Source organism: Myotis brandtii, unplaced genomic scaffold (assembly GCF_000412655.1).
Source record: "Myotis brandtii unplaced genomic scaffold, ASM41265v1 scaffold550, whole genome shotgun sequence".
In the NCBI taxonomy this organism is placed as follows: Eukaryota; Metazoa; Chordata; class Mammalia; order Chiroptera; family Vespertilionidae; genus Myotis; species Myotis brandtii.
In genome coordinates this window covers 3,215,931-3,231,796 of record NW_005370043.1, presented here as the reverse complement: position 1 = coordinate 3,231,796, position 15,866 = coordinate 3,215,931, and the positions used below count along the sequence as shown (strand labels likewise).

Sequence of the window (15,866 nt, the reverse complement as noted above, 5' to 3'; positions counted from 1 at the left end):
CCCCAGGGTTGGGGAGTTGGGAAGGCCTGCCCGGGCCCCCCTGCCCGCAGCCGCCATGGCGGAGAATTGGAAGAACTGCTTCGAGGAGGAACTCATCTGTCCCATCTGCCTGCACGTCTTCGTGGAGCCGGTGCAATTGCCGTGCAAACACAACTTCTGCCGGGGATGCATCGGCGAGGCGTGGGCCAAGGACAGCGGCCTGGTGCGCTGCCCGGAGTGCAACCAGGCCTACAACCAGAAGCCGGGCCTGGAGAAGAACCTGAAGCTCACCAACATCGTGGAGAAGTTCAACGCCCTGCACGTGGAGAAGCCGCCCACGGCGCTGCACTGCGTGTTCTGCCGCCGCGGCCCCCCGCTGCCCGCACAGAAGGTCTGCCTGCGCTGCGAGGCGCCCTGCTGCCAGTCCCACGTGCAGACGCACCTGCAGCAGCCCTCCACCGCCCGCGGGCACCTCCTGGTGGAGGCGGACGACGTGCGGGCCTGGAGCTGCCCGCAGCACAACGCCTACCGCCTCTACCACTGCGAGGCCGAGCAGGTGGCCGTGTGCCAATATTGCTGCTACTACAGCGGTGCGCATCAGGGACACTCGGTGTGCGACGTGGAGATCCGGAGGAATGAGATCCGGGCAAGTATCCTACACACACACACACACACACACACACACACTCCCCACCGCCCGGGGACCACCCATCCAGGCAGGCTGACTTCCGTGACCTCAGGCCAGAGGCTCCCTTCCAGACTCGAATACTCTGAAAGTTTGGGGGCAGGTTCTGGGAAGAAGGATCCCATGGCTACTTAATCCATTTCTGCACCTGTGCTCAGAGAGCCCATCTTGCGAGTCATTTGTGGAGCTGAGGTGCGGGGCTGTTGGAGTTTGGGTGCTGCTTTTCCGTCTTCCCGCACAGCCCCCTCCCCCAGCCTGGTTTCTGTAAGGCCCTGCAGGAAGTCACCAAGGCAGTGACCCAGGTTCTGCATCTCCAGCTGCTGTTTATGTAATGAGTGTCCTGGTGCCGCTGCTGCGGCTGACATGATCCATGATGTTGGCATACCAATGAGGAAGTAAACAAAAGCAGCCATGTTAGTTTCAAGCCCTACTGGAAACGCATTGGGGGGTGGAGGGGAGCTTCCGGAGGGAGAGCAGCGCTCCCGTATCTGTGAGGGCAAGGCCCGGACAGCCAGCAGTATCGGGGACAGTGTCTCGGCTGTTGGGATTGTTCCGGAGAGCCCACTCTCCATGTGTGGGGATCGCAGCCCTGTGTGTCGAACGCTCCTGCATGAACAAACCTTAAAGTATGTGTCTTCATCGCCCTGAGCCCTGTGCTCCCAGCCCAGCCCTATATCACAGCCCTCCCACATTTGGGGAGGGGAAGTGGAAGACGGAAAAAGAATCCTGTGGGTTTAAGGTTGAGCCGCCTTACAATCTGGTTTCAGGCAGCTGGCTCCCCTGGGCTGCCGGCTGAGTGATTACGGAACCACATCCCCTCCCATTGTATACACCCTGCAGCAGCGGCCAATGTCAAAACCGCCTTCCCCCTCAGGCCTGTGGGCCAGGCTTTGGAGCTGGACTGAGGCAATACTTCCGTCCCCTCCGGTGGAGGGGGGCTCCTCCTAAGTCCCTCCCTGGTCCCCTGGCTTTCAGAGTTGAGTCATACCAGAGGAAGGGGGTTGGCCTGCGACTGTATGAGCCATTTCAGAAGCCCAAGCTCGGGGCCTGGGGGTGAGGTTGGGCTTTTGGTAGGACTGGGAGTGTTTCTGGGTGGGGGCCCCTGGAGGCTAGTTGAGGCCAGTGGGGAGTTTGGGTATGAGGAAGCAGTAATCAGGGGACGGTTGTAGACGGGGGCTGTTTCCTTTGGAGGGACAGTCAGAATGAGTCAGTGTTTAGCCATTAAAAAACATACACAGACAACTAACAAAAGGCAAGAGGGCTGCCACAAGCTGAGGGCAGGGACAACAAATAAAATTTGCTGTATAATTAGTTTCCAATCCGATGGGCGAGCTCTGGGTTTTTGTGCCAGTACAGGGCCTCTGGTTTCTTAAAGGAAGTGTGGGGGGTGGCGAGAGGAGCCATTTCCACACCCTCCCCACTAGGGTTAGAAAAGGCAGAAGCCTAGGGGAAGCAGATGAGCCCCAGGGCAAACAGCCCGGGTTTTCCTCAGTATTGGGAAGCTACTGCTGTTAATAAAGATGGGAGGGCTTGGGAGAGGAGGCTGGGAAAGGGCAGAGGCAGGAGAAAGGGGCTGTCCAACTCTCAGTCCTGGGATTGGCAGGGGAAAGTGAGAAGAGGGGAAGGGGCTGAAAGGAACAGGGGAGGGGGCAGCAACCAGGGTGGTGAGTGTATGTGTGCCCCCTCCCAAGGTTTTGCTCTTAGCTGTGTCTGTGCTAGGGGTTCTTTCATTTGGGTCGGGGAGAAAACATAATTGTACCTAACTTGGTAGTAAGAGGGTATCTCTAGATGTGTGGGTTTGCAAGTGTCTTTGCCCTCAGATGCACCTGTCTCCTGGTTGTGTAGTTGGGGTGTGGGAGGGATGGCACATGCATGCAGAGTGCATCCTGAGGTTCCCACCGGCAGGTCCCTGATCCCCAGCTCATGGGAGGAACTGGATGGGAGCAGGCCCTGAACTTTGTCAGCAGCTGGGTGCGTGCGTGCATGCCTCTGTGTGTGTGTGTGTGTGTGTGTGTGTGTTAGTTCCTGTCCCTAGCGTGAGCAGGGACTCAGAAGTAGTGGGTTGCATCAGGGCCAGATGTGCAATTCTATTTGCTCAGCATCTGTGCCCCCCAGCCTGAGTCTCATCCCCCTCCTATTCATCCCTCTCCAACTCCCCCACTCTAGGCCCTCAGGATTCTCTCCGGTGCCCCAGGGTACTGGAGTTGGAAACCCTTCAATAGCCCAACACCACTCAGTATGAGTTGGATTTATTGAATGTGGAGGAAGGAGGCAGGGGGTCCCACCAAGGGGGAGGGAGGGAGCTTTGGAGAACCTGAATGGAAGAACCCATTTCATTCTCCATCCTCTCTGGGACACAGGGGGGAGGGGCCTTTTCCTGGGCCTCTTTTCCCTTGGGAATCAGTCCTAAAGGACCTCTTCTGGTACCATGGATGAGGGCAACAGAATTCTCCCGGATATAGGAACAGGAGCATGGGGACTTAGCACATGCCTTCAAATGTAGCTCTGCTTCTTGTTCTTCTTTTTCTGTCCTCCTGGGAGAGGGGAGGGGGTGGCTACTGAAGTGCCCTTTTGGCTAGAAATAGAAAACCCTGATCAACCTCTCCCTGGTGGCCCCTACTTGCTTACTCAAAAGCACTCACATGTGCATGGGCCAGTGGCCTGGAGCAGGGGCCCAGTGGGAAGGCAAACAGGGCCTCCATTCAGTGGTGGGGACTAGCAGGGGATCTCAGAGTTAGGCCTGTGAAGTCCATGGCCCCATTCTACACTTGGGAAGCCGGTGTGTAGGCCACATTGCCCTGAGGCCTGGATGCTCACTGCATGGGCCTCAGAGACCACTCTCTGGGACATATCCAGACCCTAAATATGTCCTAAGGGCCTAAGATTAGGACATTCAGGTGGGTTCAGGCCTGGCAGCCTTGGTGTTCAAATCCTCTTTCGTCCCCTAGGTTTAGGGGTTCTTCTGAGGAACATGGTACTGGTATGAGCACCTCTATCTCATAACCCCCCTCAACATGGAAAGATGACTCAAGATAAGCCCTAGTTATCTTGTGTGAGGGGCTATGCAAGGTGTGTGTGTGTGTGTGTGTGTGTTTTCAGGTCATAGTTATGTCTGTGTCATTCCTAGGATTCCAGATCAAGGCTGGAAATGTTCCTTGCTTTCTTGGAGGTTTAGAGTTGAGATGTTCTTTACGGAGGGGATCCCACTGCTTGGTCCGGTTTGGAGTGGCTCTCACATTGCCTTTGGCTGGAGGTGTTGGGTGGGATCCTGGGTCTCCACTCCATGTGTCTGTGTCAGGTAGGCTGTAGGAGTGAGGGTTGTCCTGGTCTAGCCCACTCAGGCAGTGCACAGCCCACTGCTGCCTCCTCCCCCACCAAACTCCTGTGGCAGGGTGGGAGCTGGGGTGGGAGGCTGTGTGTATTCAAGGCAGGAGGGTCATAAGTGCCCCTTCCTTGACCATCCTGAGTTTTACACAGAAGGGGGCCTGGTTTGGCCTTGCTCCAAGGGCCGCAGGCAGAGGGGCTCCCCTTTTCCCACACACACCTCCTCCCCAGGATACTGCTGACACAGCCGGGCGCCTATCATGCACATCCTATTGATTCCTCTGCCTCCTGCACTCTGGGTAGCTGTGCATCCATGTCAGTCTGCAGGTGTGTGTAGCCAGCATGCTGGCTGTGTCTCTCACATGTGACGAATTTTTTGTATCTCATGTGTGTATCTCAGAAGGTATGAGATGAGTGACTGACTTCATTATGTAGTTATGTATGTGTGATGTGGGGTCAGAAAGATTGTGTGTGTGTGTGTGTGTGTTAGTGAGAGAACAAGCATGCCGCACACCTGCGAGGTGAAGTTGAGTGTGTGTGCATGACTGTCAGCATGACTGCTAGCGTGACTGCCTGCTCAGGCTGTGGTTGGTGGTTGTGAGTCTTGTGCGACTTTTCTCACCTGGTGGGGTGGGAATTGGGGAGGGAAGGGGAAGATGGGATTCACCTTAGGGTGAGCTTATTGCTTGTGGCAGTATCAGAGGTAGCAGCCTGGATGGATCCTGCGATGCTGTATTGGGGGCAGTCTGGGTGGGCACAGGAAGAAGGTGAGCCTGGTTGGGGCCCCTAGCCTGGATCGAGCAGGCAGCCTCATCCCTGGCTCTGGAAAAGCCTTCCTTCCCGGCTGGCCTGGCATTCAAACCCAGACAAAGGGGGGCTTTCTCTCTCGCCTCTTTGTTCTGCTGCCCCAGAGCGCTGCTCTCTGCATGGCAAAAGCTAATTTGACTCTGCAGCTGGGAAGCCCTCTCTGGGGTCTGCCGGGGCCTGCCTCCCAGGTGCTGCTTTTCTTCTTGCCCTGGCTTCTGCCCTGTAACCTCTTCTCTCTGGGTCTATGGTTGCCCCAGCCTGGGGATGCACAAGGTAGCCCCAGGCAGGAGCTAAGGCACGAAAGGGGCATCTATGGCAGGCAGAAGCTGCTCTGAGACAAGGGGAGAGTGCTGTGGCCCAGGGGGAGAGGAGGCTGACCTATTCCTGGGATGAGGTCTTAAGTGGGAGAGTGGGGAGGAGGTCAGGATAGGGTAGCTCTGGAGCAGGGGTTGCAGCCAGAGCTGCAGCCAGCATGAGAGTCATCTGGGCAGGGGTCTGAGTGGCTTAGCTCCCTCTTTCTGCCCCCTCCCTCCCACCACCGGGGCTGTTAGACCCAGCCCTGGCTTTGTCTGAAAACCTCAGGCCTGCTTCTGGCCCAGCCCCTGGGGCCCTGTTCCCTCCTGACCTTGCTTCTCTTCAAGGTTGACTTGTGGGTTTTATTATTATTTATTAACTTTTATACAGCCTAGAGTCCCCATGGCCTCACCCGTCTGCCCAGTCCAGTCTGACACCAAAAATGCCAGTTGGACCTGGCCAGTCAGGCTCTACAGGGACATGAGGCTTTCCCAGGGCAGGGATGTAAGGGGCTTGTGATTGCCCCCCCTCCAGAGTCTAGAACACTAGGTGACAAGAGTGAGAAGCAGGATGTTCTGGGGCCTTGGAGAAATGGGAATGAAGTGCTCACAAGCCTTCTTGATGCTTTTGCCCTCACAGATTCAGGAGCAGATCATGGGAGGCCTTAGGCCCTCAGGGACAGGGACAGGAGTGAGCAGGTCCCATCTGGACCAGGGCCTGTGGAGCGGGCTGGGGCTCATATTGTCCCTCCTGCTGGAGGAGGCCTGGTCCCTCAAGTGCTTCTAGTCTAGACCATGGTTCCCCACTTTGCTCCTTTCCACTCCCCTCCTGCCACAGTCCAGGTGACTTACTGTGGGCTGGGAGCAGTTTATAAAGTGCCCTGCACCCCACGTGGAGAGCCCTTGCTCTGAATCAAGGTGGGATGATCTCAGCTGTGGCTTTTTTCCCTGGTGGGCGATGGGGCCTCAGGTCTCAGCAATTCCCTGGAGGTTGAGATGGAAAGGAGGCTGGTGGTAGTGGAGAGGGGTCCAGGCCTTGCTTCCTCAGTTCCCCATCCTCCAGCTTCTCAGCAACCTGATTCAGGCATTTGGTGTAACGGAGATGAGAGGTAATAAAGGGGCACAAGTCTCCCCAATTTCCCAGTGCCTGAGGTGGCAGTAGTCCCCCAACCCTCTGCATCCCCCCAGGTGTTACCTGTGGCAGGATTAAGATCACCTGGCCCCAAGGAGGGCACGCCCTGCAAAGGTAAGCTGGCCAGCATGGACCCCCTCCCCTACCCCTGCAGCAAAGACAGGAGCCCAAGGGCCTCTGAGCTGGGGGAGGGGAAATGAAAAACCCAGCCACCTACTAGGGAGTGTGGCACTGCCTTCACTGGGCCTGGCCTGGGCTCCCACCTCAGAGGGCTGTGGGCAGGCAGGAACCAGGACCTGGGACAGGTGAAGCTAAGAGAAGATGCTGCAGGGTCCCAGGGTAGAAGTGCTGCCAGGAAAGGCTCTGAGAAAAGCCTACAAGAAGAGAGAAAGGGCTGAGTCCCCCCAGGACTGGACAGGAGGTACCTCCCTTGGCTCTGCCCTGAGGGGTCAGCCATGAACTCCCAGAAAGGGTTTCAGGGGGGCAAGGGAGGGGCCTCCCACTGGTCTGGAGGGTGGGAGCAGAGCAGCTCCATTCCTATCCTCTGAGGGAAACTAGGCTGGGAATCCACCTGGGGCCCCCCTTTCCCACCCCTCATTTGGGACTCAGCCCCAGGTGCACCCCTAATCAGATGATGATGAGTTTGAGCAGGGAGTCCTTGGTGATGGGGTTGTGGGGCATGGGACCTGGGCTTTCAGTTATGCAGGGCATTGGGAAGGCAAGAGTGGCCTGAAGTCTGAGATGCATGGGGGGTTGGGGGAGCTGTCTTCCTGAGTGTGGGTACAAGGTATCCAGCGGGCAAAAATCTGAGGGCCAGTTGCTACAGGGAGGTAAAAAGGCATTATGTTCCTAAGAGGGTGTCCTGGCCACCTTGCCTTTATGGCAAGCCTCCCTCAATTGTCTGGGGCCTTCAGGAAGTCCAGCCTTCAGCCAAAGGGGGTTGGATGCAAGTACCTGTGCACCTGGTACAACACTCTGCATGAGGTATTCGCAGGGCCCCAGAGCAGTATGTGTGCTTGTGTGTGTGCAGTTGTTTGCATGTATCTGGGCCATACTGTGAGGTGCTGCCTGCCCTCTTCGCACAACTGTGGGCCGTTTCACAGGTGGGGAGGATCCATGACTACCTACCTCTATTCCTGCCCCCCACCCAGCCGTGTTTCTGAACAGGTGCTGAATCCCAGATCGGCAACAGATACCTGTGCCTGTTGGGCTGGTGTGGGGAGCTTGCTGGAAGTACAAGTGCTGGGGGCAGGGCAAGGTCTCCTAGGGCTGGTTCTTAGAGGTCCTGTCCTGGGTCATTGAAGGGTTAAGTTTTTCGGGGAGATTGTCCCAGGCTTCCCAGCTTAGCTAAGAGCCTCGCCCCCACCTCCTCCTCCTCTCAGGGTCCTGGTGTTTTGGTTAGCCACCAACACAAAAGGGGGTCCCTGAACTCCTTACTGGCCTTGCTTTCCTCCCATGTAAAATGGGTTGGGGAGTGAGAAAGGGATTGGTGGCAGGTTGGGAAGCCAGCTGGGTGTGGATGGGAGTGGGAGTCATGGCATCAAACTTGAGGGTCACTCTGAGGCCCACAGAGAGGAAGAAAAAGAATCATTCCTTGTTGAGTATGTACTCACTGTGAGCAAGGCTCTGTGCAATTCGCTTTGCAAACCTTATTTTATGTGTAAAACCCATGGGTTTATTCAGTAAACATATTATGCATCCATAGGGTGCTGGGGCCTTTGTGTGGCCTGGCTCAGAAGGGAGGTGAAAAAAGATAGCAGCAAAGCCCTATTTTCAAGAGGCCTTGAGTTTTGTAGGGAGATCAAACCACAGTTTATGAAACAAATTACAGAATAATGTATCCTATAGATCTTTCTGGGATGATGGCTGTTTTGTCTCTTTAATATTCAGTACATTAGCCAGTAGCTACATGCAGCTATTGAGCACTTAAACTGAAGCTGGTGCAACTGAAGAACTGATGTTTAATTTCACTTATTTTTAATTAAATTTAAATAGTCACATGTGATGAGTGGCCACCATATTACACAGCAGAGCTATAGAGGGCAGGCAGAATGTGACAACCCCTTTGCATGGCCAGGACTGGGAGAGACCTGCATAAACGCTGAGCAGGGGCCATGAGAAGTTTCCTAGAGGAGTGGGGTCTTGAAGGATAGAGAAGGAGAGGGAAGAGGCACTGTGGACTACAGAAAACCATCAACAGGGTGTAGAGAGTTCAAATGTGCACAGAGTGTTGGGGGCAGGATACTATCAGGTCTTAAGAGAGCCTTCATTACCGTGCTAAAATGTTTGGAAGGAGGGAGTCATTGAGGGTTCTTGAGCAGGAGCAAGACCCTATTTGAAGAGGTATGCTGGTGAGGGGGATGACAGGATGGATGGAGCAGCTGGGATGGGCAAGGCTGGGAGGATAGGGGTTGTAGAGAAAGGATGTGAAGGGCTGAAATAGTAGCTTGGTCCAGCACCTTCCAGCAGACGGGCCTCAGGTTTTAGGAGAGCCAGTGTCTCCTTTCCACCTGGGTCCAGCTGAGGGGCTGAGGCAGTTAGCAAGGACTTCAGAGGCCTGGCTCTCAGGGTCAAGAACAAGGGTGGGGGTGGCTGGCTTGCTGCTCCCAAGTGTAAGGTTGTTTGACCCTCTGCACCTTAGGGTGCTCATCTCTAAGCTAGGGCTCCCAGAGAGAGGCAGCACGCCTTGGATAAGAACAGACCTTACTGCCTGTCGGAGTAGCTCAGTTGGTTGAGTGTCATCCAGTGCACCAAAGGGTTTGCTGTTTCGATTCCTGGTCAGGGCACATACCTGGGATATGGGTTTGATCCCCAGTTCCTCTCTCTCTCCTTTCCTCCTTCCCTGAGTTAGGCAGCATGGCCTCCCTCCCTTCTTCCCTTCTTCTCCTTTCTTCTCTCTAAGCATGTACTAGAATGAGCATTAAAAAAATAGCCCTGGCTGGTGTGGCTCAGTTGGTTGGGCATCAGCTGGGCACTGGATTCCTGGTTCTATTCCTGGTCAGGGCACATGCTTGGGTGGTGGGCTGGATCCCCTGTGGGGAGCATATAGGAGGCAGCCCATCAATGTTACTCTTTCACAGCAATGTTTCTTCTCCCTTCCTCTCTCTCTCAAAATCAATAAACTATTCTTTTAAAAATTAATTAATTAGATTTTATAAAAAGAACAGACCTTACTGCCAGATCCTAAGTTTGTATCTCGGCTCTGCCACTTACTGTGTACTTTGGATAAATTACTTAACCTCTCTGGTTTCCTTTTCCCTGAAATGAGGATAATAATAGTACTTATCTCATAGCATTACTGGAATGATAAGGTTCATCTGAGGTGGGGGCGGGGTGCTTAGAACCAAGACTGGCCTGCCCCTGCCCTCAGAAAGCTCATGTGTGAGAAGCTGCCCCAGGCTTTCTTTTCCTGGGGACAGACTGGCCAGACAGAGGTCACCAACCAGGCCCCTGGGGTTGCACGAGGGCCAGAGAGGTTGGGTGGCAGAAATTTTAGGTCACCTGGGTCAAAGGATCTACAGGATGAGTCTGTTCTATAGAGGGGAGGTTGGTGCTCACCCATCCTTGGTAAGGGGTGGAGCTGCAGCCCCTTCTGATGCCCCTGCCTCAACTGTCCCTGCAGAAGATGCTGATGAAGCAGCAGGACCGACTGGAGGAGCGAGAGCAGGACATTGAGGACCAGCTGTACAAACTCGAGTCAGACAAGCGCCTGGTGGAGGTAGCTAAGCCCAAGTTCATGGTTGGGGTGGGGGCTGCTTGGGTGCCGGGCCTTGGGCTCGTCCTTATTTGGGTGAGGATCTGTGTGTGGTCGCCTCTGTGCCAGAACCCTTTGGTCAGCCATTCCCTGAACTGTCAGTTGCTGAGCCCTACAGGGGTAGCTGGCGCAGAGCCCTGTGCTACCAGCAGGTCAAACCTTGCCCTGAGGAACCCTGGGCAGTCTGGGGGTTTGGGGTCCCAGACTCTACCGTCCAGGATGTCAGACAGGCAGAAGCGGCAGCCAGTGGTCCCCAGTGCTCACCTGCCTGCCCACTCTTGCCCCCTGTGCCTGCAGGAGAAGGTGAGCCAACTGAAGGAAGAAGTGCGGCTGCAGTATGAGAAGCTGCACCAGCTGCTGGATGAGGACCTGGGGCAGACAGTGGAGGTTCTGGACAAGGCCCAGGCCAAATTCTGCAGCGAGAACGCAGCGCAGGCGCTGCACCTTGGGGAACGCATGCAGGAGGCCAAGAAGCTGCTGGGCTCCCTGCAGCTGCTCTTCGACAAGACAGAGGATGTCAGCTTCATGAAGGTGGGCTGGGCCCAGGACTGGTGGTGGGACCCAGGGGCATTCCTAAAGTGGAGTCTGCAATTCTTTTTTTAAAAACATGTTTGCTTTTTTTTAAAAAAAAAACATGTTTTTTTGGGTTTTTTTTTTTGGTTTTGTTTTTAATTGATTTTAGAAAGAGAGGAAGGGAGAGGGATAAAGAGAGGGAAACATTGATTATTTGCCCCCTGAAAACTCCCCACTGGGGATCAAGCCTGCAACCCAGGCATGTGCCCTGACCAGGAATCGAACAAGCGACTTCTTAATTCATGGGTTGACACTCAACCACTGAGCCACACCGGCCGGGCAAGTCTGCGATTCTTATTCCCCAATCAGTTTCCCCCACCAGTGTGCCCACAGGGCTTTGGAGCCACCCTGTCCTTCTAGCTTTGTGACCTTGTGCAAGTGCTATATGTTCCTTATGCCTCAGTTCCCTCACCTATCAAATGAGGTTGATATTACAGATCTGATCTCCTTTATCCTCAATTCCAAATTTTAGTAATCTCTGCATACTCAAAGAAAAAACTTCTGGCAACTCATTTAACTGCAAAAATTGACCTGAACTGATGTTGGCAATGTATGGTCCTTATTTATCTCACCTAGTACACATATTCAAACATTTTGCTATAGGAACATTGATGTATTGAATTGTGGTGCCTACTGGGGGGTGATATATAATATATGGTACAGGCACTATATTTCCCTTCTGAAATCCAAATAATTCCACATCTGGCCCCAAAGATTTCAAATAAGAGGTTTGAGTGCCTGCAAACCTTCCTTCTAGGGTAGTTGTGTGGATAAAATGATGGATGTATAAGAAACACGTGCAATATTGTCTGTCACATAGTAAGTGCTCAATAAACGTTAGCTATTTTTATCTTCTAAAAAAGCAAATGCCACCATCCCACCACCACCCAGCCACACTGTAGCCACGGTCTGCCCGGCCTGGGGAGGGTGAGGATGGGGCAGGTCTTGTCTTCCCCTCTCCCGTGCTGCCTTTTCCACTGACTAAACCTTTTCTCTCTCCTTAGAACACCAAATCTGTGAAAATCCTCATGGACAGGTGAGCAGGAGGCTCCTAGCTCTCAGGGGAACACATCTTGGGAGGGTCAGGCCCACGGCGGGAGGTAGGGCGGGCTCACCGGTGACACCTCCTCACAGCAGATGCCCCGTCCACTGCCCCCAGGACCCAGACCTGCACGGGCAACAGCCTTTCTCCCCCTAAGATCGGCCACCTGAACTCCAAGCTCTTCCTGAACGAGGTGGCCAAGAAGGAGAAGCAGCTGCGGAAGATGCTAGAAGGTGAGGGTGGGGTCTTCAATGGAAGGGAGCGATCCGTTTGGGCAGGGGTGTATGCCAGAGCCTTCCCTCTGAGAGGCAGCATGGCCTAGTTAGGTGGACCTTCCTTCATGTCCTGGCTTTGCCACTTCTAGCTGTGGAACTTTGGGCAAGCCATATTACCTCCCTGAGCCTCAGTTTCTCCCACTGTAAAATGGGAATAATAATAGTATCTACTTGCTAATGGAGTAGTGAGCACCAACCAAGGTGATGCTGACATAGTGTGCTTGGTCCTATAGATGAGAAAGGTCCCCAGGGGTGAGGAGGATGTGAACTTCATTGTCTTTTGTCCCAAACTCTCCACAGGCCCCTTCAGCACACCGGTGCCCTTCCTGCAGAGCGTCCCCCTGTACCCTTGTGGCGTGAGCAGCTCTGGGGCGGAAAAGCGCAAGCACTCGATGGCCTTCCCTGAGGCCAGCTTCCTAGAGACATCGTCGGGCCCTGTGGGCAGCCAGTATGGGGCAGCGGGCACAGCCAGCGGCGAGGGCCAGTCCGGGCAGCCCCTGGGGCCCTGCAGCTCCACGCAGCACTTGGTGGCCCTGCCAGGCGGCGCCCAACCAGTGCACTCAAGTCCTGTGTTCCCCCCATCGCAGTATCCCAATGGCTCCGCCGCCCAGCAGCCCATGCTCCCCCAGTATGGCGGCCGCAAGATTCTCGTCTGTTCCGTGGACAACTGTTACTGTTCTTCCGTGGCCAACCATGGCGGCCACCAGCCCTACCCCCGCTCCGGCCATTTTCCCTGGACAGTGCCCTCGCAGGAATACTCACACCCGCTCCCACCTGCACCCTCCGTCCCCCAGTCCCTTCCTGGCCTGGCCGTCAGAGACTGGCTCGACGCCTCCCAGCAGCCTGGCCACCAGGATTTCTACAGGGTGTATGGGCAGCCATCCACCAAACACTACGTGACGAGCTAACGCCACGCGGGCGGTGGGGCGCTGGGGAATCTTCCCCCCTGGCCCCCAGTGGCTCGGGAATTATGCATCCAGAGACCTGTCCTTCTACCTTCCTGTCCTCCTTCCCTTCCTTCTTTCCCCTAAGTCTTGTCCTTTTGGATTTTGTTTTGGGCTTTGTTTTTGATTTTTTTTATTATGAATCTCTGGACGTGGAGTGACAGTGGGAGCTGGGCTGCGCTGGGGCCGCAGGTGGCCCTGGAGTTGGGAAAGCGTCTACCTCAAGGCGCTGAGCTCTCTCTCTGTCTCTCCTTTCTTCTTCCACACCTTCTCCTCCCCACCCCTATGGCTGGAAGGAGCCTCAGCTTTCCCTAAAGCCTTGAGGGGTGGGGCAACCCTCCTCACCCAGCCCTGGGAGGAAGGACCAGTGCCCACTGGCCTGCTTCTCCTCTTGTTTTTCTTTTGGGCAGTTTGATCACTGACTGAGTAAGAAATGACCTGTAGATTGTGGGGCTTTTGTTTTTTAATTTTTTTTTAAACCAAGAATTGATTTCTCCTGCTTCTTCTCACCATCCTCCCAGACGGAGTTCAAAGGCCACTTCTCAAGCAGCTTTTGGCACCTTCAGCCTCAGAGTGGAATCTTACAGACAGGAACCCCATGTCCAGGAAAGAAAAGAAGGAACTTTGCCAATAATAGTGACCACAGCAAAAGCAAATAATAATAATATTAATAATAATAAAGAGAAATAAAAAATAATTAAATAAAAAACCATAGCACAGCCCTTGTTGAGGTCAGCGGGGGAAGAGGGGCTGCCCTGAGTTGGGTCCTTGCCTGGATTTTGACACAGCAACTTCCTGTAGTGAGCACTTTGTATGAATCGTGGACTTCCTGTTCTCAAGGCGCAGGTATTCTGTAATCTGTCTAGAGCACACACCGAATCCGACTTCTAATAAACAATGGCGCAGTCCCACTCCCTGCCTCGCCTCTTACCCAGCTCCTCAGGCCTGGGGTCTTCAGGCCTTGGGTGGGGAGGGGCCCTCTAGGAATGGAAGCCCCTGCCCTCCTTGCCTTGATTCTCTGATGGCTCTAGCTTGTTCCAGCCTGTGAATGTCAACCCGAAAGGCACTGATTGCATCTACTCAGCCCTGAGTTCATTTGGGAAATACTGGCTGAGGGTCTCCAATGCCCTTCTCTGCTTCTTAGGCCCTGGCATCTTTGAGGTCCTGCTAACATGCCCTTAGCTAGGACAGACAAAGGAAGAAACCTTCCGATGAGCCTTGCAAAGTTTACCTCCTTCAGTCCACAAATATTTATTGAGCACATGCTAAGTGCTGGGCACTGCATAAGCAGAGCAAGACCCTGTCTTGGAATTTAGTCTAACTGGGCCTTGCCCCCACTGGGAGGGTGCGGTCACTCAGCCCCATGCCTCCTTTAGTGACTTGGGCTCTGCCCCTGAGGATGGAAGAAGAGCGGGCAGGAAAATCTTTGGCTCTGGGAGGCATGGAAGTAGGGTAGCAACACGAAAAGTACATTCTGCCTCTATCCCCTTTGGCAGGGCTTCTCCAAGCCTCTAGCACAGTGGTTCTCAACCTTCCTAATGCCGAGACCCTTTAATACAGTTCCTCATGTTGTGGTGACCCCCCAACCATAACATTATTTTCGTTGCTACTTCATAACTAATTTTGCTACTGTTATGAATCGTAATGTAAATATCTGATATGCAGGATGTATTTAGGCGACCCTTGTGAAAGGGTCGTTCGACCCCCAAAGGGGTCGCGACCCACAGGTTGAGAACCGCTGCTCTAGCATGTCTTGGGAGCTTATTGAAGGGCTGAATCTTAGATCCCCACTTAGACTCGGTTGGAATGACTGAGATCCCAGGAATCTGCACTTTTAACTCCCCAGGAATTCTGACAGATCCTGGGGTTTCAGGAGTGCAGCCATGAGGGACTGTCCAGGCTCCTGTGTGCCACAGGGACCCCTGGGGTGGAAGGAGGGGATGGGGCACACCAAAGGCCCTTTTCCTTTGCAGGGGAGCTGACCTCTAAAAAGGATCTCTGGTTTGTTGCCTAATACTGCATGGATGTGCTTATGTTGTAAAGCAGCCTGTCCCCTTCCATATAGAAGCTTCTGGGGTAGAATCAGGGCCTGAGCACCGCCTGCCCCGGAAGCTTAGAGCAAGCCGTGTAGAAGTCCTGTGCCAGGGGTCCAAGCCTCACAGACCCCTAGTCACCCCCTTCTCAGAAAAAAAGACCCAGATTGGAGGACATGGTCAGGCCAGTTGGGCTGGCCAGGCCAAACCAGTCTTGGTCCTGCTAAGTACCTCTGTCCTGTCCTGTGGGAGTAGAAAATGACTCTGGGGTGGGTGGACCCTTGTTTCATTGCTCCCCCTTTCTACTTGGGCAGAGAGCCAGGAGCAGGATGACAACAGCTGGCCTGCCCCTTCTCTTCCCCTGCACCTGCTTAGGGCTAAAGAGAGGGGGCAGATGGCTGGAGCACAGCACCCTCCCGCCCAGGGTGGAAGGATGCCTGGGGGCAGGTGGTGGTGGACAGATAGAGGTCTAGCCCCACTCACATCTGTTCCTGTCTCACTGTCCCTTTCTCTAGTTGTCAGGAACCCTGGGACATCTTCTGTGCCAAGAGTTGGAAGCCAAGAGCAGAAAGCTGCCCAATTTCTTTCCCACTTGGCCCTAGTTTGTTTTAGTGGATGGGAGGGATCCTGTCTCCAGGTGCATCCATCAGATTGGGATATAGGAGACTCAGGTGGCAGTGGGATGGGCTTGAGCCCCCACACCTGTCCCAGCTCTGAAAGCCTAGCCCAGACAATTACCCACTCAGGCTGCAGGCAGAACAGCCAGCTGCCTGGAGTACGGCCTGGGGGCCTGGGCAGCCAGGGAAGCAGGGAGACGCTGACCCCATCCAGCTGTCCCCAACCACCCAGCTGTCCCTGGCTTTGTAGGAGCAGCTGTCACCCACTTCCCAAAAATGGTCAGGGGCAGAGGAGGCCCTGAAAGAGCTGGAAGTGCCCCAGGACGCCGGCCTGCTGGAGAAGGTGTGTGTGGGGGGTGGGGGCTTCCGCGGCCAGCACCCGTGTGCACGCTCAGGCACCTCTTGCAC

At 54.6% G+C, this 15,866-nt stretch overlaps 1 protein-coding gene across 2 annotated transcripts in view; it reads left to right on the top strand.

Annotated features, from left to right (window-relative positions):
* TRIM8 (tripartite motif containing 8) overlaps window positions 1-13,719 on the top strand; it is a 32,334-nt gene extending 18,615 nt beyond the window's left edge. The window contains exons 3-8 of one of the 2 annotated variants that reach the window (XM_005878242.2): window positions 1-625; window positions 9,843-9,938; window positions 10,272-10,505; window positions 11,552-11,583; window positions 11,707-11,822; window positions 12,165-13,719. The exon at window positions 1-625 is cut by the window's left edge and continues 1 nt beyond it. In XM_005878242.2, coding sequence (XP_005878304.1) covers window positions 56-625; window positions 9,843-9,938; window positions 10,272-10,505; window positions 11,552-11,583; window positions 11,707-11,822; window positions 12,165-12,772 — 1,656 coding nt within the window. In that variant the 5' untranslated portion in view covers window positions 1-55 and the 3' untranslated portion in view covers window positions 12,773-13,719. The remainder of the gene's footprint in view (window positions 626-9,842; window positions 9,939-10,271; window positions 10,506-11,551; window positions 11,584-11,706; window positions 11,823-12,164) is intronic. The other variant, XM_014549398.1, reaches the window with a different exon arrangement.
* Window positions 13,720-15,866: the final 2,147 nt, after the last annotated feature.